The sequence below is a fragment of the Molossus molossus genome, unplaced genomic scaffold (assembly GCF_014108415.1).
Source record: "Molossus molossus isolate mMolMol1 unplaced genomic scaffold, mMolMol1.p scaffold_m16_p_10, whole genome shotgun sequence".
NCBI classification, from domain to species: domain Eukaryota; kingdom Metazoa; phylum Chordata; class Mammalia; order Chiroptera; family Molossidae; genus Molossus; species Molossus molossus.
This window is the reverse complement of record NW_023425345.1, coordinates 103,832,470-103,854,781: the sequence shown is the minus strand read 5'-3', so window position 1 is coordinate 103,854,781 and position 22,312 is coordinate 103,832,470. Positions and strand designations below refer to the sequence as shown.

At 41.9% G+C, this 22,312-nt stretch overlaps 1 protein-coding gene and 1 pseudogene across 4 annotated transcripts in view; both read left to right on the top strand.

The window, feature by feature from the left end:
• The window catches only part of LOC118623836, a 30,708-nt pseudogene extending 25,795 nt beyond the window's left edge, over positions 1-4,913 (top strand).
• A 755-nt stretch (positions 4,914-5,668) lies between these two features.
• Positions 5,669-22,312, top strand: part of ZMYM5 (zinc finger MYM-type containing 5) — a 53,749-nt gene continuing 37,105 nt past the window's right edge. For 2 of the 4 annotated variants that reach the window (XM_036251107.1, XM_036251109.1), the window contains exons 1-3: positions 12,715-12,759; positions 13,501-13,990; positions 14,231-14,324. In XM_036251107.1, the coding sequence (XP_036107000.1) occupies positions 13,511-13,990; positions 14,231-14,324 (574 nt within the window). In that variant the 5' untranslated portion in view covers positions 12,715-12,759; positions 13,501-13,510. Of the gene's footprint in view, positions 5,756-6,633; positions 6,706-12,714; positions 12,760-13,500; positions 13,991-14,230; positions 14,325-18,397; positions 18,474-18,747; positions 18,760-22,312 lie in introns of those variants that run through there. The other 2 variants (XM_036251110.1, XM_036251108.1) reach the window with 2 other exon arrangements.

Genomic DNA, 22,312 nt, shown 5'->3' with positions numbered 1-22,312 from the left:
ATCCTGCTTCAGGTTTTCCTAAATTCTTTCAAACAAGCAGCATCTGGTCTCAGCTAGCCCCATACCTCCCGTTAAGTAATACACAGAAACAAACACAGGGAGGCAGCCAAAATGAGGACACAAAGAAACAGGTCCCAAATGAAAGAACAGAAAAAATCTCCAGGAAAAGAACTAAGCGAAATGGAGATAAGCAACCTAACAGATGCTGAGTTCAAAATACTGCTTATAAAGATACTCGATGAACTTAGTGAGAACCTCAGCAAACTTAGAGAGGGCCTCAAGAGCCTGAAAAAGGGCCAGTCAGAAATGAAGGATGCACTAACTGAAATAAAGAATAATTTATAGGGAATCAATAATACGGTAGGTACAGCCAAGAAGCAAACCATCGGTTTGGAATATAAGGAAGCAAAAAGCACCCAATCAGAACAGCAAAAAGAAAAAAGAATCCAAAAAAATGAGGATAGTGTAAGGAGCCTCTGGGACAACTTCAAGCGTGCCAACATTCGCATCTTGGAGGTGCCAGAAGGAGAAGAGAGAGAACAAGAAATCAAAAACCTATTTGAAACAATAATGGCATAAAACTTCCCTAACTTGGTGAAGGAAACAGACATACAAGTCCAGGATGCACAGAGAGTCCCAAACAAGATGAACCCCAAGAGGCCCACACCAAGAACATCATCATCAAAATGCAGAAGGTTCAAGACAAAGAGAGAATCTTAAAAGCAGCCAGAGAAAATCAGTTAGTTACCTACAAGGGAGCTCCCATAAGACTGTCAGCTGATTTATCAAAAGAAACTTTGCAGACCAGAAGAGAGTGGCAAGAAATATTTAGAGTGATGAAAAGCAAGAACCTAGAACCAAGATTACTCTATCCTGCAAAGCTGTCATTTAGAATTGATGGCCATATAAAGAGTTTTCCTGACAATAAAAAGTTAAAGTAGTTCATCACCACAAACCGTTATTATATGAAATGTTGAAGAGTCTGCTTGAAGAAAAAGATAAAATATATGAACAAACAAAATGGCAATGAATACATATCTACTGACAATGGAATCTACAAACAAAATGAACAGGGAGAACAGAAACATTCTCATAGATTCAGAGAACATTTTGTTGGTTGCCAGATGGGAGGGGGGTTTGCGGGAATGGGTGAAAAAAGTGAAGGAATTAAGAAGAACAAATTGGTTGCTAGACTGACAAACCTCAAAAAGAAGGGGGGTTTGGAGGTGGGAAGAAATAAACCAAAGAATTTATATGCATATATGCATAACCAATGGACATAGACAACAGTGTGAGAAAAGGCAGGAGGGGGGCGGGAGTGGGGAGGAGGGGGTTAATGGGGGAAAAATGAGGCACATCTGTAATACATTCAACAATAAAGATAAAAAAAATTAAAAAATAAAAAAGAAACATTGATGGGAGAGAACATCAGTTGGTCACCTACTGCATGCCCCCACAACCTGGGCATGTGTCCTGACTGGGAATCAAACCGGCAACCTCTTGGTGCATGGGTTGATGCTCAACCACTGAGCCACATTGGGCAGACTCCTTGCCAGGTTTGTTTTTTTAAATCTTCACTTGACATTTTTCAATATTTTGTTCAGATAGAGTAGGAGGGAGAGAGAGAGAGAAACATTGATATGAAAGGGACACATCAAGTGGTTGCCATCCACATGACCCAACCAGGGCCGGGGACAAACTGCAACCGAGGTAGGTGCCCTTAGTGGGAACTGAACCCAGTCTCTCTGGACCGCAGGCCGACGCTCCAACTGCTAAGCCAAACAGGCCAGGACTCCTTGCCGGGTTTTGATATCAGGGTTATGTTGGCCTCATAAAAATGTGTTAGGAAGCATTGCCTCTTCTTCAATTTTTTGGAAGAGTTTGAAAAAGTGTGTATTAAATCTTCTTTGAATATTTAGTAGAATTTACTAGTGAAGCCATCTGGTCCTGGACTTTTTTTGGCAGGGGGAGCAGGGTATTGATGGTTGTTTCAATTTCCTTACAGTTGCTCCGTCTATTTTTTTTTTTTTTAATCCTCATCCAAGGACATTGTTCCATTTTTTGTTCAGATAGAGTGGAAGGGAGGGAGGGAGGGAGAGAGAGAGAGAGAGAGAGAGAGAGAGAGAGAAACATCGACATGAAAGGGACACATCGAGGGGTTGCCACCCGCACGACCCAACCAGGGCTGGGGACAAACTGCAACCGATGTACGTGCCCTTAGCAGGAACCGAACCTGGGTCTCTCTGGACCGCAGGCCGACGCTCTAACCGCTGAGCCAAACCGGCCAGGACGCTCCGTCTATTTTGATTTTCCAGTTCTTCATGACTTAATCTAGGAAGGTTATATATTTTTAGGAATTTATCAATTTCTTCTAGGCTTTTGAATTTAGTGGCATCTAGTCCTTCATAGTATTCTAGTATGATCCTTTGTATATCTATGATGTCTGTGGTGATTTGTCTTTAATTTCTGATTTTGTTTATATGAGACTTTTTTCTTTTTTCCTTAGTAAGTCTAGCTGGGGATTTATCAATTTTATTAATCTTTTCAAACAACCAGCTCTTTGTTGTACTAATATTTTGTATAGTCTTTTTGTTCTCTATTTCATTCTATTCTATTCTCATTTTTATTATTTTCTTTCTTCTGCTGACTTTGGGTTGCTTTTGTTCTTTTTCTAGTTCTTTAAGATGTAATCTTAGGTTGTTTATTTGGGATTTCTCGTTTCTCGAGATAGGCCTATAATGACATAAACTTCCCTTTTATTACTGCTTTTGCTACACCCCAGAAGTTTTGATATGTTGTACTGTCTTTCTCATTTGTCTCATAATATCTTTTGATCTCACCTGTTATTTCTTCTTTGACCCAGTCATTTGATAGTATACTGTTTAATCTCCTCATATATGTGGGTTTCTTTACTTCCTTTTTATGGTTAATTTTTTTTTCTTATTTTAGAGAGAGAGGAAGGGAGAGAGAGAGATAGAAACATCAGTGACAGAGAACATCAATTGGCCGCCTCCTACATGCCCCCGCACTGGGGATCTGGCCCACAACCTGAGCATGTACCTTGACCAGGAAACAAACCAGCAATGTCTTCGTGCATGGGTTGAAGCTCAACCACTGGGCCACAGTAGCTAGGCTTTATGGTTGATTTTTAATTTCAAAGCATTGTGGTCAGAGAATATGCTTGGTGTGATTATAATCTTCTTGAATTTGTTGAGGCTAGTTTTGTGAGCCTACATATGGTCTATTCATAAAAATGTTCCATGTACACTGGAGAAGAATATATAATCTGACATTCTGGGATGAAAGGCTCTGTAAATGTCAATTATGTCCATTTGGTCTAATGTATCATTTAAGGCTGATATTCCTTTATTGATTTTCTGTTTGGATGATATGTCTAGAGATGTTGATGGATTTTAAAAAATCTTTTTCACCTATAAGTGGGCACCAGGCATTTGAGCATCTTTTCTTTTATATATACTTTTATATATATGCTTTATATATATGTTTTTAAATTGACTTTACAGAGAGAAGAAGAGAGATAGAAAGAGAGAAAAAACCATCAATGAGATAAACATCGATTGGCTGGCTCCTGCATACCCTGCAATTGGTATCAAGACCACAACCTGGGCATGAGCCCTGACCAGGACCTCTCCTTTCCTCTCTCTCTCAAAATCAATAAAAATATCTTTAAAGAGGCCCTGGCCAGTTTGGCTCAGTGGTTAGAGCGTCAGCCTGCGGTCCAGAGAGGCCCGGGTTCGGTTTCCGCTAAGGGCACGTACCTCGGCCCTGGTTTGTCCCCAGCCCTGGTTAGGTCATGCGGGAGGCAGCCCCTTGATGTGTCCCTTTCACATCCATGTTTCTCTCTCTCTCTCTCTTCCTCTCTCTCCCTCCCAATCTGTCTGAACAAAAAATGGAAAAATGTCCTTGATAGAGGATAAGAAAAGAAAAAAAAAATCTTTAAAGAGAAGCCATTGTGTTTATCTTAGTAAAGAAAATTTATTTAGGAAATTAATTTTGAATAACATTAAACTTATTAAAGTATATATTATCAATAAAGACTTTTTGTTGTCCTAAATTTTCAACTTTCTCTGAAATTGTTGCAGCATACTAAGGTAAGAGTTTTCATTGGCAAATGGACATGGTACTGGCCATTATCAGGGGAAAAAATTATCAATTTTTCAGCTTTGAAAAGTATCAAATTCAAGAGACTGGTGAGCAAGATAGTACTTCGGAAAAAACATGACATGTGGCTACTAAACCTAATAATTTAAAGTCTCTAACATACCTTACTTTCAATGATCTCTATAGAGCTTTTCTCTATCAACTAAACTTACCTCTGGCTTTGCGTTTACATGTGCTTAACACAAGAGGAATGACTATAATTAACAACAGTTATAAAAATGTTGACATTACGTTTTGTTACTTCATTTATTTCCAACCAATAATGAGGGCTGAAAATAAAATCTTGATGACATCAGGAATGTCCATGAAATATAACACTGTGTATACCAGAAACCCAGGACTCTTCAATTTACGAACATGCTTTTGTCTTAGAGGATTTGCGTCTGTAACTCAATAAACCTATGTCTTTACCAGAAGTATTCAGAAGAAGTAATCAAATGGGGCTCAATCAGTTTTTTATTTAAATAATGTTATCTGCATTTCCAGGAATTATGGTCTACTGGTGTTTCACAACTTCCATCAAACCCCACTCAGTTCTAATACCACTAACAGCCGCTAGGGGGAAGACGGAGGACGGCGGCGGAACCGAGACCCCCGGGCCTGACTCCAGGGGCGCCTGCAACGCCTCCATCTTGGCCTCTAAGGCGGGGAGCAGCCTCTGTGTCTCCCTGCTGTCTCCTGCACCGCGCCCTACGCGGACACTGGGAGCAGCCTGTCCCTTGGCTAAATAGCCTAGCGCCGCAGGGGCTGCCCTGGACACGTTGCCCAGCCCCACGGGCCCGGTTCCGAGTAGGTCCTGACAAGATGGAGGGGGCCGTCTCCACCTGCAACCACGACGGGCAGCGGGGCTGCTTCTCACGGGACCAGGCACAGGTGGACGTGCGTCAACCCCACATTGCTCGGGAACCCCTTCGCCCGCCGACCCCACTGGCCTGCGGCAGCCCCTGCCCGGCGGCCCACACAGGACCTCCAGGAAGTGGACAAGGAGGGCGTTGGGAACGTCGAGGCCGCGTTCTTCCCCGGGCAGGTCCGCTAGGAACTGCCGCGACAGCCGGGGCGCCCTGACCTGAGCTAAGACAGGCGGCCGGGTCTCAGTGTCTCATATCGTTCCGACTCAGTTAGCAACTTCTGCCCACCCTTCCCGTTTCCCAGCGACCGAGCTCTTGGCGGGTGCGACAGCCACAAAGGCCACTAGTCGGACGGATTCGGTACTGGGCGAGGCGGGGCGCGGCTCGGAGTAGGGAAGGACAGGGCCCGGGCCCTGGCTGGCAGGAATAGAAACGCCGGGGGTGTGGCCTGTGCCTGATCGACAGCCTCCCGGGCCATCCCTTCAAGGGTCCTGAAGGAAGACAGACGCAGCCAATGGAGGCTCCCCAGGCGCCCCGACCAGACCTCCCCGACAGCCAATGGGGCCGCGGAGGGCGGGGCCTGTCCGGGCTCCACTGTACTGTAGCCTCCGCCTCTTGCTTACAGCGCTAAACCGGGGACTGGACTAAGCGGAGTTGTACGCTTCGCCTGGAGGAGTGGGTCGGGGGAGGGGCGGTTCGTTCCGCGGAACCGTAGCCAGAAACTGGTGAGGCTTGTTTCCACGGTCTTCACATTCCGGGCCGCCGACAGTGGGGGCGGCTGGGCGCAGCGCTGCCTCTGGAGGCGGAGATGGGCGAGGGAGGCCTCCGGGGACTCCCACTAGCCCCGGGCTAACCCCCACCGCTCCCCGGCCCTGGGGGCTAGTCTGGACTCGCTCTTGTTTTACTGCGTGTGGCCTGAGGGCTGCTGGCTCGTGGGTGAGGCCGGGTGGGCCCGGTGAGGACGCTGAGCGGGGACGTGTGGGCATTTTCATTTTTGTCCGGGGGGCGGTAGAGGAGGAACGTCCGGTCCTCTCGCTCTCGGGGCTGCTTCGGAACCTGGGGTCCCCAAGTTTATAGGCGAGGTTCCGCGTCCGCGCCGGGGCCTGCTCCACGCTCCCCTTCAGGTCCTACTGGGGCGCGTTTCTCATGGCGGACGGGGGAGGGGCGCAAGTCTCGGACCCCGCGCAAACGCTTGGGACAAACGTGGGAGATTCAGCTCTGCGGCGATGTGTGCCGCTCCTGCCTTGGTGCCCGGAGTGACGTGGGTGACGCCGGGTGGGTCCATTTTGGAGGGAATACCATTCCCTTGCTGGCGTCGAGACGTTTATGCCGCATCTCCGCAACCCTTCTCTCGAGTAGGCCGGGTGCCTCCGCCCCCTGTTCTGTAGTTTGAAGGAACAGACTTAGCTCTGTCTGGTTGTGCGGTCACCATAGTTTTTTAAAGCAGGTTTCCCCGTCGTATTGGGGATTGATTAGGGCCGGCAAAATAACGCTGAACTCTTTTATTCTTTGTCCCTCTGCTTCCTCCCTCTGCAGAGTAGAAATTGTGCATCGTCCAGGTTGGCTGTAACTAAACCGTTTTTCATCTTTTCTCTCATTTTAGGACTCGGAATCACCTTCAGGCCAATCTGGTGGCGCTTTGGCAGAAATCAAGGAGGAAAATATCCCCTTATGAGTAATTTTACCTTGCTTTTCTGTTTCAAACATTGAGTGCAATAGTATGGTGTTGTTTTGCGGGATTTATCTTTTTGTTATCTTGAAGGCAAAGAGCTAATTGCTTAGGTGGACCCTGTCCCCAGAGCCTATTGGGTCAAACCCCTGGGAAAGCACTGAGAGTGGGTGCTGATACTTAGCACCACTGATATTCTCTAGAGTTCCAAAATAGGACTAAAAGGTAGTTCCATTTTTACAGGCTTTGCATTTAATATTCTTTTCTTCCTTTCCAATGGATACAAAAATTGTTTTGTTTGTGCCCTGGCTGGTTTGGCTCTGCGGTTAGAGCATGGGCCTGTGGTCCAGAGAGGCCTGGGTTCGGTTCCTGCTTAGGGCACACACCTCGGTTGCAGTTTGTCCCCGGGTCTGGTTAGGTCGTGCAGGAGGGAGCCACTCGATGTGTGCCTTTCACATCGATATTTCTCTCTCTCTCTCTCCCCCTCCCATTCTATCTGTTTTGGATTTTTTTTTTTTTTTTGGTATGTGCCCCTAGCGGGAACCGAACCCAGGACTCTCTGGTCCCCAGGCCGACACTCAACTGCTGAGCCAAACTGGCCAGGGCTCCCATTCTATCTGAACAAATAATGGAAAAATGTCCTCGGGTGAGGATAAAAAAAATATATATATATATTATTTTGTTTGCTGTTGAATTAAGAAAAATCTGACTCTCCTGTTGATTTAAAGTTGACAGAATATTTTTGTATGCGTCTGCCTTACATTTAAGGAACATTTGTATACATATATATTTATTATGTTTGTATCGTTTAGGGAGAGAGAGAGAGCGAGAGAAACATGGATGTGAGAGAAACATCATTGGCTGTCTCTTGCACGCGCGCACGCACACACACACACACACACACACACACACCCGGATCAAGCCAAAACCTAGGCATGTGCCCTGATGGAGAATCAACCTGGGACCTCCCTGGGCACAGGCTGACTGTCAACCAGCTGAGCCACACCCACTGCGCTTGAGTCCTTATCTTTAGGTCTTGCCTTTTTTGCTGGTTACTAATTCCACAAAGAAGAGTGTTTCTGAGTGTTATAGAAAAGAGTCTGCTGCCTGGAAGATAGAGGTCTGGATGCAGCTCTCTTGGATCAGGGGGATTGGGGTCATTTCATTTGCTTTGTATTGAAGCATTCAACCTTGCTTGGTGAACACAAGACAAAGATCTTACATTCTATCCTCTCCAGTGACTAAAAGTCTAGAACCTGTGCCAAGGTAGGGAAAGACCTGTCAACATGTAGGGAAGGAAGGGATTGAGGGTTTTTCAACATCCTATTCCAGGGGTATCTGGAGCACTTTAAGGATTCTGTAGCCTAAATCAGAATGTTTCTCAGCCTTTTCCATTACTGTTTTAGAGTTTGGCTCTCAGGTTTGCTGAGTCAGTTAACTGCTCATCCATCTGATCTTCTGCTTAAAAATTTTGTTGTTTTGTTTTTTTTTCCCCTGTGTTATTTATGGAGACTTTATTTTTTTATTTTTTATCCTCACCTGAGGACATTTTTCCATTTTTTGTTCAGCTAGAGTGGGAGGGAGAGAGAAGAAGAGAAAGAGAGAAACACCGACATAAAAGGGACACATCGAGTGGCTGCCACCTGCACAATCCAACCAGGGCCGGGGACAAACTGCAACCGAGGTACGCGCCCTTTGCAGGAACCGAACCTGGGTCTCTCCGGGCTGCAGGCCGACGTTCTAACTGCTGAGCCAAACTGGCCAGGGCTATTTATGGAGACTTTAGAAGGGTATAAAGTTAGTTGTGTGTGATCAATCTACCAACTTCATCCCCATTGATTTCTAGACAGTACATCTGTACTTAAACACTTCAGTAATTTTCTTGATGTTTATGGTAGCTGTTCATTTGCTTCTTCATCCTTCTATCTCATTATAACATAATATCCCTCCAATATCAGTATACACCTTTATTTTGTTTATGACTTTAAATGGGAGTGCTTGTAGTAAATACTCAATAAACAAGGATGTGGTTTTAGAGTTGAGATTATTTTCATGTAAATACATAAAGAAAGCTGTTATCCCTGGCTGGTTTCACTCATTGGTTAGAGCATCGGCCTGCAGACCGGAGAGACCTGGGTTCGGTTCCCGCTAAGGGCACGTACCTCGGTTGCAGTTTGTCCCGGGTCCTGGTTGGGTCATGCGGGTGGCAACCACTCGATGTGTCCCTTTCACGTCGATGTTTCTCTCTCCCTCCCTCTCTATCTGTACAAAAAATGGAAAAATGTCCTCAGGTGAGGATTTAAAAAAAAAAATTGCAACTTTTAATATTTTTTTCTTAATTGATTTTAGAGACATAAGGGAGAGGGAGAGAGAGATGTTCCGCTGGGCTTTTGCAACATTTAAAAACCATATTTTTAAAACTGTGACACCAAAGCATAATTTATCTAGAGGTAGTTTGCATTTGAGTCCTGCTTTGGTTTCATCCTAACTTTTTGTGTAGTAGTACAATTTTGTATCAACTTCTCTGTGCAGATTTTCCTTTTATCTTACATTAATTTTCACTGTATCGTACAAAATTAAAATCAAACATTAAATAATTATAATTTGTAGATAAATGAGATACAACAAGACTAGGTAAATGTTTAAGATTACTTAGATGCTTGTTGAAATTCTAGGATATAGGCCAAGGATTTGCCTAAATATTGTCCCACGGGACATGGATTTAATGTTTGCACTATTTTTTTGTTATTCTTAATCCTCACTGGAGGACATTTTTTCCATTCATTTTTAGAGCGTAGAAGCAAGGGAGGGGGAGAAAGAGGAACATCAATTTGAGAGAGACACATTGGAACATGGATTTGAGAAAGACACATCGATTGGTTGCCAACTGCACAACCCCAACCAGGGATTGAACCTGCAACCCAGGCACGTGCCCCTGATGGGGAACTGAACTTGCTACCCTTCTTTTTTTTTTTTTAATCCTCACCCGAGGACATTTTTTCGTTTTTTCTTCAGACAGAGTGGGAGGGAGAGAGAGGAACATCGATGCGAAAGGGACACATCGAGTGGCCGCCACCCGCAGGACCAACCAGGGCCAAGGGCAAACTGCAACCAAGGCACGTGCCCTTAGCGGGAACCGAACCCGGGTCTCCCTGGACCACAGGCCGACACTCCAACCGCTGAGTCAAACCAGCCAGGGCTGAACCTGCTACCCTTCTGTCCTCAGGCCGAGGCTCTAACTGCTGAGCAAAACTGGCCAGGGTTGTTTGCATTCCTTAATATGGCCCAGGCAGAGACTAGGGACTTGTATGTTCAGTTATCTCAGTTAGAACCTCAGGGTCATATATTATCCCCATTTACAGTTCATAGTTTAGAAAACTAAAACTCATTGAGGCGAAATAATTTGTTCAGTGGCACACAGATAATTAGGAAAACTAATGTTTTCTCTATTTTTGAATTGTAGAAATAGAGAAAACTTCTCTGTAGTTTTATGTTTATGGAATTAACAGAGTGATGGATGGTTAAATTAAATGTACAATAGCTTTTAGTAGTAGTGTACTATATTATAATCTGGGATTTTGAAAATAGATGAATACTTAAATCTTTTGTTAGAGGTAGATGACTGCAGTGAGCTGAGCATAAACAGAATGCCCTTGTATTACTTTCTTTGAGAAGACTGAGATAGGACATTGGATATAGCAGCCACAAGAGTCTCATGTGCAGTCTGCTACAGTTCTTTTCCAGAAATTGTTCTTTTCTCTTTTGCATTTTTTCAAATATTGAAAGGACTGAGAGAGTTTGTATATAACAGTTCTTATATTTCATAATTCATTGGAGGCTAAATTATTGCCTCTTGCCTCTGAAAATCAACCACATATTAAGTTTACTGAAGGAGTGTTGACCACGGTCCCAATTTTTGTGTTCATTTTGTAATCCTCTTATACTGGTTCTTTAGATTCATTATTTCTGCATCTTTGAAATAGACTTACTTGAATGTTGATTTTTGTCTTAATGAATTTACTCATTATGATAAAAGATAAGTGATTTTTTAAAATTGTTTTATACATTGTTGGCATATAACGTGGTGGCTATGAGATAGGTGCTGGAGTCAGATTTCTTGGATTTGAATCCTGACTCTGTCCTTACCAGCAATGGAGAATTGAGTAGGCCAGGCAGATTCCTTATCTTCTAAGTCTTAGTTTCCTAATGGGTAAAGTGGGAAAAAGAATACTTCCTACCTCGTGTAACCATTAACTGAATTAATATATTACTGACATAGCACCTATTAAGAATAAATGTTACCTATTATATGACTATAACTATTATTAATTACTTGGAAAATTTTTAGAATAGAAATGTTGCTTAGCATATTTCAATATGAGATGTTTAAAATGGAATGATGGCCCTGGCCAGTTTGGCTCAGTGGTTAGAGCGTCGGCCCGCGGTCCGGAGAGACCCGGGTTCGGTTCCCGCTAAGGGCACGTACTTCGGTTGCAGTTTGTCCCCGGCCCTGGTTGGTCGTGCGGGTGGCAGCCACTCGATGTGTCCCTTCACGTCGATGTTTCTCACTCTCTCTCCCTTCCTCTCTGTCCCTCCCACTCTGTCTGTACAGAAAATGGAAAAATATCCTCGGGTGAGGATAAAAAAATAAATAAATAAATAAATAAATAAAATGGAATGATGACTGCCAAATTGAGGGGTTTTTTTTAATTATTATTTTTTTAATCCTTACCCAAGGGTATTTTTCATTTATCTTTAAGAGAAGGAGGGAGAGAGAAAGAAACATCGATGTGAGAGAGACACATCGATTGGTTGCCTCTTGGACGACCCCAACTAGGGCTGGGGACCAAACCACAACCCAGGTACGTGCCCTTGACCGGACCTGACCCGCGACTCTTTGGTATTTGAACCGACGGCTCTAACTGCTGAGCCAAACCAGCCAGGGCAAATAGGTTTGTTTTTTTTTAAAACATTTGACACCCATACAGCCCTGGCCAGTTTGGCTCAATGGTAGAGCACAGGCCTGCAGACCAATGAGTATTGGGTTTGATTCCAACCAAGGGCACGTACCTTGGTTGCAGTTCGTCCCAGGCCCTGCTTGGAGTCGGAGGGAGGCAACCAATCAATGTGTCCCTCTCACACCGATGGTTCTCTCTCTCTCTCCCTTTCTTTCCCTCTTTCTCCCTCCCACTCTATCTGAAGATAAATAGAAAAATTTCTCCAGGTGGGGATTAAAACAAAAACAAAAACATTGATACCTATATAGTTCTCACCTCCTTCACTCTCGAGTTTCTAGCTAAGAAAATCGAGGCCATCATGGATAAACTTACCTCAGCTTTCCACCTATCATTTTTACATATTTATAAACATTCCAGTTATTATAATTTTTTTCCCTCTGATCTTTGAGAGACAGGTGATTTCTGTGCAAGATCAATTTCATTGCCACCTATGCTCATATCGTCATCTTACCTGCAAGAGCCTTGCTTTATTGATTATTTACTTCTCCATATTCTTCAACTGTGTCCCTCTGTTGGAAAACATAGTATAATGTCAGATGATTCCTGAACAAGGACAGTGATTCAGAAAGATTTAATCATATTTATGTTGGAAGTAGAGAATTTTTAAAACAATGACAAAATACTAGGGAAATAGGGATTGGACAATAACAGTCATTTTAGTAGATAGAAGTATATGTACTATACTGGTTATGTTTGCAGTCTAGATTATTAGTACCTGATAAATTATTTTTTTACTGTTTTGTATTTCAAAGGAAGATAGGTATTTTTTTCCTACAAAGGGTAAATAGGCTAAATTGAGTACAACAGGTCCTCAGAAATGTTTCATTGATGAGATGATGTAGGAACTTAGCTGTTGTTTATATCCATTAGCCTATGTTTGTTTGTTTTTTCTCTCACTCGAGTATATTTTTGCATTTATTTTCAGATAGAGCAGGAGGAAGAGAAGAGGGAAGAGAGAGAAAGAAACATCAGTGTGAGAGACACACTGAATAGTCGCCACCTACACGACCCCAACCTGGGCCAGGAACATACTGGAACCGAGGTACGTGCCCTTAGCAGGAATTGAACCCGGGACTCTGGTTCGTGGGCCGACGGTCTAACTGCTGAGCCAAACTGGCCAGGGCTCTATTAGCCTATGTTAAAAGTGGTTTCCTGAAATGTTTCCCTTAAAGTCACACAACCTATTGATGATGTTAAATGAGGACTTTACTGTTAGTTCAATAAATATTTTTTTTTTGAGGACTACCAAAAATTGGATAATTAATTTGCATAAAACTCTGAAGAAGTAAGCATTATATGGTTAATGGGAGAGGAAAAACAAAATGGGTGGCATTTTTTGCCTAAAAGTTAGATAAAAATCACATAAAGAATAGAATTTAAGCCCTGGCCAGTTTCGCTCAGTGGTTGAGCGTCGGCCTGCGGACCAGAGTCCCGAGTTGGGTTCCTGCTAGGGGCACGTACCACAAAAAAAAAAGAATAGAATTTAAAATGTCATTTGTGTCCAACCAGTGTGGTTTAGTGGTTGAGCGTCGACCCATGCACCAAGAGGTCGCAGGTTTGACTCCTGGCCAGGACACATGCCCAAGTTGTCATCCTGATCCCCAGTGGGGAGCACGCAGGAGGTAGCCAATCGATGTTTCTCTCTCTCTCACTTCCTCTTTCTATAAAATCAATACAGGAAAAAATATATTTTTTAAAATATCATTTGTGCTAGTTCTTGCAATAAAATGCAATAACCATAATATATTATAACTTTTTTCTTTTCCCTTTCTTTGTCTCTCAGGTTCTTTGGCATGGACACAGGTTCAGTGGGAGGATTAGACTTGACTGAACAGACTCCTGTGTTATTAGGGAGTAAAGCCATGGCAGCTAATCTCACTGACACAGGAAATTCATTTGGTCATCCAGCTAGTCCTTTAGTTAGATCTAGAAACTCATCTGAGGAAGATGATGATGATGACGTTGTGTTTATTGACTCTATACAACTCCCTTCAACTTCTTCAGCAGTAGCTGATCAAAGAAATTTTACATTTGCTTCATCAAGCAATGGAAAGCTACAAGGAAATGATTCCATAATTCTTCCTTCCTCAAGAGATTTGGCTTCTCAGAAGGGAAATATAAGTGAGACTATCGTTATTGATGATGAAGAGGACATAGAAACAAATGGAGGGAAAAAGAAAAATTCTTTCAGTTTTATTGAATGGGGACTTCCTGGAACTAAAAACAGAACCAAAGATGTGGATTTCTCTACTTCCAGTCTTTCAAGAAGAAAGGTAAATGCAGGAATGGGTAATAGTGTTATCACTACAGAATCGACTCTGAAATTCAGATTGCTAATGTTACGGTCTGCTTAGAAACAGGTGTAAGCTCTGAATGCTGGGCGAGATATGAACTTAATGATTACACTTGTAACATCACTATAGAATACCAACTTGGGAGATGTCGTTAAAGGACTTCAGTCAAGTAATATTGGTGTTAATATGCAAACATACACCCCATCTTTAACTTCACAGACCAAGACTGGAGTAGGACCTTTTAATCCTGGTAGAATCAATGTGGCAGGAGATGAATTTCAGAACGGAGGATTTGCAACTCATCATAGTCCTGGTAAGCTGTGAGTGATCTTCTACCCCAAATACACTTTTGGCTGTTATTTTTAGAGTCCATATCTATTTCATTTACATTCTATATGTGAAACTTTTTCTTTCTCTTGACTTTCATTTTAGATAGAATATTTTACTTAATAAAACTGTGTAGTCTATTTGGTCTCTGAATTTTTGGAAATTTAATCTATTTTACCCATTGTGGTTTACATCTAAAGTGTTTTATATTTTTATTTTTTATTTTTTTTAGAGAGAGAGGAATGGAGAGAGAGGGAGAGAGATAGAAATATTGATGAGAGAGAACATCGATTGACTGTCTCCTGCGTGCCCCCCACTGGGTATGGGGCCCCCAACCTGGGCATGTGCCCTGACCGGGAATTAAACCGGCGAACTCTTGGTGCATGGGTCGATGCTCAAGCACTGAGCCACAGTGGCTGGGCCATCTAAAGCGTTTTAATTGAAAACTCCATAACCACTGCCACCGCCCTTGTTTACTATTGTCTATTTTAATGTAAAAATAATAGAATATAAAGGTGGGTTGAACTGAAGGAATATAAATTAATATTATGTAGTAATTTTTATTTCATTTATAATAAGTAACTTGAAATTTCAATTTTTGCTTGACAGGTGTTTATTTTTGGACTGCTTGTCTTTGGTTTTAATTTTTAAATCAGCATTTTATTGCTTAATTTTAAAGGATTTTGCCTTTGATTCACATATCTATATTTTTAAAAGTCTTGTTCTGTAAAAATTAAGATCTAATGAAAGTTATTTAAAACTTAGCAAATCTTCTGGTGGCTTTTTTATGTACGTGGGGTTTTGAAGGGATTTTTTTTGTTTTTTAGAGGCGAAGGGTGTTGTTGGCAATGGTTTTTGGCCTTTTTAGTGCTTTTTAGGTATTACCAACTTAGAATTTTGGGAAAGGACTGAAAAGCAACTAGAGCTAAGAACCTAGTCACTTAGTGCTTTATTGGAATGCTAGTATTTTTTTTTTCCTAATTATTATTTTTCTCTGATTGTGAGAATACTACGTGGTTATTATAGAATATTTGGAAAAAATTATAATATCTGTCACCTTACGCAACTAACCAGAAGGGACCACTGTCAAAATTTGGGTTTGTTTGCTTTCAGTGTTTGCTTCTGTGGTTTTAAAATAACATCATTTAGAGTATATTATATATAGTTTTGTATTTTGTTGACTTACTTAGGCTAAATTTTAGTATGTTATGTCATTTTAAGTATAGAAGCTTCAAGCAGGCCTGTATGTTCAGTGGTTAGAGTGTTGTCCCCCACACTGAAAGGTCCTGGGTTCGATTCTAGTAAAGGGTACGTACCTGGGTTGCAGGTTTTATCCCCACCACAGTTGGGGTGCATGCGGGAGGCAGCAGATCAATGTGTCTCACATCAATATTTATCTCTCTCTCACTTTCTCTCTCTCTCCCCCCCCACCTCTCCCTTCCTCCCTTCGTCCCTCCTTTCCACTCTAAAAAAATCAGTGGGAAAATATCCTCCAATGAGGATTAACAAACAAACAAAACAAAAAAAAATAGAAGTTTCATGTCTGAGGTACTCATTCCTCTACTTTCTTTTAGCATTTATCTGGTTTCCCTTATTTTATCCTCACCCAAGATTATGTCTTTATTGATTTTTAGAGAAAGAATAACGGGGGGAGAGAGACACATCATTGTGAGAGAGACAAATCAATCAGTTGCTTCTCGCACTCGCCCCAGCTGGGCCGGGGATTAAACCCACAGCCTAGGTATGTGCCTGGTCTGGGAATCAAACCCACAGCCTTTTGGTATATGGGATGATGCTCTAACCAAGTGAGACACCCAGCAAGGGCTGATTGCCCAGTTTTTACTGCTGACTTTTTTTTTGTCTTTTTGTGTGACTTTGTTGTTGTTCTTGACACTATTACAGATGTTTGCCTGCCTTCTGCCTTCACCTCATTGTTATCTGTGTCCATTGGGTTTTTTTGTTTGTTTGTTTGTTTGGACATGGCATCAAAATTTGACAAGTGGGTCCAGCCAGTGTGGCTCAGTGGTTGAGCGTTGACCCATGCATCAAGATGTCGCCGGGTTGATTCCCAGTTAGGACACATGCCTGGGTTGTGGTCCCGATCCCTAGTGCGAGGCATGCAGGAGGCAGCTGCCAGCTGATGTTCTCTCTCATTGATGTTTCTATCTCTCTCTCTCCCTCTCACTTCCTCTCTCTAAAATCAATAAAGAAAAAAATAATAAAAACTTAACAAGTGGTAGTTTCTTAAAGGTTCTAATAATGAGGAATTTTTCTTTATTTTAATTGTCATCTGAGGATATGTTTTTATTGATTTGAGAGAGGAAGGGAGAGAGAGAAACATTAATGTAAGAGAAACATTAAACAGTTAGTTGCCTCTCATTTGTGCCTCTTCCACGACTTCGGTATTTGCCCCAATTGGGAATCAAACCCACAAATTTTTGATGCATGGGACTACACTCCAACCAACTGAGCCACCTGGCCAGAGCCAGTTTAACTACATAATGCACTTTTCTTATTCTATTACATTAAAATCTGTTTATCTCTGAATGGATCTTTTACTGTGCATTTAGTTATTTGGAAAATACCAATTCACTGAGTTATACAGATCTTGTAAATGTTGACCCTTTAGAAAGCTGGCCAGCTCACAGTGCTGGACACATGTTTTCAGGGGTCCTAATTTTCACCTGAAATGTCAGATTTTCTCATTGGCATCAAATGTTGTAATTTTTCTTGTAGTGACAAGCTCATTTGATTTCTTTTCTTTTTCTTTATTTTTTTGTATCCTCACCTGAGGACATTTTTGCATTCATCATCAGAGTGGGAGAGAGAGAGGGAGGAAGAGAGAGAGAGAAACATCAATGTGAGAGAGACACATTGAGTGGCTGCCACCCACACGACCCCAACCGGGACCGGGGACAAACTGCAACCGCGGTACATGCCCCCTTAGCGGGAACCGAATCTGGGTCTCTCTGGACTGTGGGCTGAAGCTCTAACCGCTGAGCCAAACTAGCCAGGGCCTCATTTGATTTATTTTCAAGAAAATATCTGTCAATAGCCAGTTTGTCAGCCATTCTTTCAAGTAAAAATGATAGCCTTTCCTGAAAAAAGGCTAGTTCAGTTTGCAGGGCAATAAATTTGTGAGTACTTTTCCACTGTTCCTTAAGGACAACCATTGTATTTTAGTATGAAATAGAATTGGATTTTGCATGTTTTCTGTTCATCATACAGAATATCAAGGTATAGTCAAAGGCTGAAATTTAGTAAAATTAATACTAATTTCACTGTTTCATCAAGAGCATCTGTTGTATAATAAATAATTTCACTGGTCTTTATGCTTCATTCTTGGGAGAAATACTAAGTCCTTGGAATTAGGAATGTCTTTTCTATTCATGACCCCTTGGAACATGCCTGAGTTTGCGCTGAGGGATGAGATGACTAAGGCTGAGGGAGGGTCACCAGAAAAACCAACCATGTGATGAGAGTGCTGTGACTTTAAGCCAGCCCAGCCTTTAAGGGAGGAGAGGGAGGCTGGAGATTGAGTCCATTCACATGTAATGAATAATTCTATCAGTCAAACCTACACAGTGAAACAACAATAAAAAGTATACTGCATACTGAAGCTCAGTACACCCTCCTGGTAGATGAACTCATCAGTATGCCAGGTGGTTGATGCACCTGATTCCACAGAGAATGGGCACAAAAGCTCTGCATTTGGGTCCCTTCCAGACTTCATCCTATATGTCTTCATTTGGCTAGCCCTGATTCGTATCCTTTATAATAAAACCATGATTATAAGTATAGAGTTTTTCTGAGTTCTGTGAGTCATTCTAGCAAATTATTAAACCTGAAGGGGGTTTTAGGAACCTCCCAGATTTATAACTAGGTGACCAGAAGTACACGTGGCATCTGCAGTGAGGGTAGTTTTGTTGAGGACTATACCTTTAACTTTGTGGGGTCTGATGCTGAGTCCAGCTGGTTAGTATCAGAATTGTATTAACAGTTTTGTGTTGGAATAATAACCATAAATGAAGATGATATTTTTTCTTTCTTTCCTACAAGTGTGTGCTAGTGAAGAAAACTACTCAGCAGTTTTACCCATCATTGCTTTTGCACCATTAGTGCAAATACCAACACGGTGAGCAAGGCAAATAATCTTAGTATTGTTATGGAAATATTTCGGCCTTCTAGGTCCCCTTTTTATTTCTTTTTCTAATATAACATTTGTTAGAAGTGGTAAAAGTATAAACCCTTGTCTTGTTCCTGACTTGGATATGGGGGAAGCACTTGACATTCCATTGTTATGTATTAGTTCCTGACAAATATGATGAGCTCTTTATGTTTATATATATCTATATCTATATCTATCTATCTATATATAGTTTATTTTATTTTTTTGTATTTATATTCAGATAGAGCAGGAGGGAGGGGGAGGAAGAGAGAGAAACATCAATGTGAGAGAGACACATCGACTGGTTGCCACCCACATGATTCCAGCCAGGGCTGGGGATGAACCGCAGCCAAGGTACAGCAAATGCCCTTAGCGGGAACGAACCCAGGACTCTGTGGCCCGCGGGCTGACCCTCTAATTGCTGAGCCAAACTGGCCAGGTCTATGTTTATATTTTATTTAATAACTTGTTATTTGAGGTTGTTTCTAGTTTTTTTATTCTTTCCCAACTGGGGATTGAACCCACAACCTAGGTGTGTGCCCTGGCTGGGAATCGAATGTGCAACCTTTTGGTGTAAGGGATGATGCGCCAATCAACTGAGCCGTCGAGCCAGGGCTGTTTCCAGTTTTCTTACTTTTAAACAGGGTTCTCAAGCATATCTCTTGCCCTGGCCGGTTTTGCTCAGCAGTTAGAGCCTCAGCCACAGACCATAGAGTCCTGGGTTCAGTTCCCGCTAAGGGCACGTGCCTCAGTTGCAGTTTGTCCCCGGCCCCAGTTGCGGTCATGTGGGTGGCAACCAGTCAGTGTATCTCTCACATGGATGTTTCTCTTTCTCTCTCTTACCCCTCTCTCCCTCCTGCTCTATCTGAAAATAAATGCAAAAATGTTCTCGGGTGAGGATTAAAAAAAAGAGTATCTCTTTAACTTTGGCACGCTTGTCTTATTTTCTTGAGAAAAGTTTCTGTACATGGAATTGCTAAATAAAAATGTCACCATATGTTTATTATTATTTTTTTAATCCTCACCTGAGGATATTTTTCCATTTATCTTCAGATAGACTAGGGGGTAAGGGAGAAAGAGAGAAACATTGATGTGAGAGAGACACATCGATTGTTGCCTCCTGCATGACCCTGACCAGGGCTGTGGACCAAACGGCAACCGAGGTACGTGCCCTTCACTGGAATTGAGCCCAACACTCTTTGGTCCATGGGCCGACACTCTAACCGCTAAGCCAAACTGGCCAGGGCAAAATATCAACATATTTTTAAAAGCTTTTGATGGTTAATACAAATTTGCCTGTACCAAAAAATTGTATTACTTTTTTTTACAACATAGAGTTTAGTTTCCATATTGTAAGCTTCTTGCATGGGTAAGAGTATTAGTTAATGTTTGCTGAACTGATTGATAAAATGTTGTATCTTGCCTGGCCCATGTGACTCAGTGGATTAAGTGTCATTCCATGCACCACAAGGTCACCAGTTATGCCCTGGTCGGTTTGGCGCAGCGGTTGGAGCGTCGGCCTGCGGTACTGAGAGACCCGGGTTCGGTTCCCGCTAAGGGCACGTACCTCGGTTGCAGTTTGTCCCCGGCCCTGTTTGGTTGTGCGGGTGGCAGCCACTCGATGTGTTCCTTTTACGTTGATGTTTCTCTCTCTCTCTCTTCCTCTCTCTTCCTCCCGCTCTATCTGAACAAAGAATGGAAAAATGTCCTCGGGTGAGGATAAAAAAAAAAAAAAAAAAAGGTCACCAGTTAGATTCCCTGTCAGGGCATATGCCTGGGTTAACAGCTTGATCCCCAGTAGGCAGTGCACAGGAGGCAGCCAATCAGTGTTCATCTCTCACATCGATGTTTCTATTTTTCTCTCTCCCTCTTCCTTCCTCTCTCTCTAAAATCAGTAAAAACATTTTTTAAAAAAAAGTCACATCTTGATTTATTTATGCATCATTGAACTTGTAAAAATATATTTGGAAGCATTTTATGAATGTGATCACTCATGTTTATCAGCCATTTTATCCATTTAATACTATGTATACCTTTTGTTTATTGTTTGAGCGTTAAGCCTGCTCTGGCCAGTTAAGCTCACTGGTTAGAGCGTTGGCCCACGCACCAAAGGGTTGCAGGTTCAGTTCTGATCAAAGGCACATGCCTGGGTTGCAGGTTCAATCCTTGCCCTTGTTGGCATGCTTGTAGGAGGCAACCAGTAGATATGTTTCTATCACATCCGATGTTTCTGTCTCTCTTTCCTCTTCCCCATCCCTCCCTCGCTCCCTCCTTTCCACTCTAAAAAAAAATCAATGGAAAAAATATTCTAGGGTGAAGACTAACAAAAAAAAAAAAGTGTTAAGGCTGATAAATTATATCATAAAAATTTGGGATCTCTAAATGAAAGATGTGTTAAACTTAAAAGTAACTGAAGAAGATATTGAAGACTTGAAATAATGTCCAGCCCTGGCCAGTGTGGCTCAGTTCATTGAGTGTCCTCCTGTGAACCAAAAGGTTGCTGGTTCAGTTCCTGGTCAGGGTACATACTTAGGTTGCAGATTGGTCCCTGGTCAGGGTGCATATAGGAGGCAACCTGATCTGTGCTTCTTTCACATCTATGTTTCTCTCTTCTTCTCTCTCTAAAATCAATAAAAACATATTTTAAAAAAGGGAAGAAATTGAAAAAAAAGTCCAGTAAAAATTATTCCTTTTGATCTGTTTATTTCTTTAATTGTTTTACTTATTTTATTTTTATTTTTTGGTACGTGCCCCTAGTTGGAACCGAACCCGGGACTCTCTGGTCCATGGGCCGATGCTCCAGCTGCTAAGCCAAACTGGCCAGGGCATGTTTTACTTATTTTTTGTTTGGTAATTATTTTCTAAGTTTTAGATGTGTATTTCTGTAAGCATGAGCTCCATCTTATGTACATACAAGCTCTTGTGGAGTTAAAACTAGAAGCCCTGCCATGTATTTCTTTGTTTCAATGTTCCCATTTTTCACCTTCTGAACTAAATTGAAGTTATATGTTTAATGCTGAGGTGGATGAATAAGGTATTTTTCAGTTTAAAAGTATATAGTATAAGCTGATAACTAGATATAGTAGCATCCTATAGTTAAATCCTGTACTATCATTTCACTCCAAATATGGGCATACTTGAGTAGTTTTGTTACTATTGGACTGTTTTTTTTTTCAACTTTATTGTTGAGTATATTACAAATGTCACTGCTTTTCCGCCTCATTTACCCCCTCTTCACCGCTCCCACCCTGCTTTTGCCTTCCCCATACTATTGTCTTTGTCCATTGGTTATGCATATAAGTTCTTTGTTTATCTCTTCCCGTCGCCCTCCCCCCTCCCCTTTGAGGTTCCTCAGTCTAACAACTAATTTGTACTTCTTAATCCCTTCACCTTTTTCACCCATTCCCTGAACCCCCACCCATCTGGCAGCCAACATAAAGTTCTCTGTATCTATGAGTCTGTTTCTGTTCTGCTTGTTCATTTTGTTTGTAGATTAAAGTATTGATAGATATATATTTATTGCCGTTTTATTCATATTTTTTTATTATGTATTTATTGATTTCTTAAGGGAGAGAGTGATAGAAACATCAATATGAGAGAAAAATATCCACTGGCTACTTCCTGCATGCCCCCTACTGGGGACTGAACCCTCAACCTGGGAATGTGCCCTGACGGGGAATCGAACCTGGACCATTGTCCATAGGACGATGCTCAATCCACTGAGTAACACTAGCCGGGCTTGTTTATATTTTTTATCTTCTTCTTCTTCAAGAAGACCCATCAATATTTCATATAATAATGGTTTG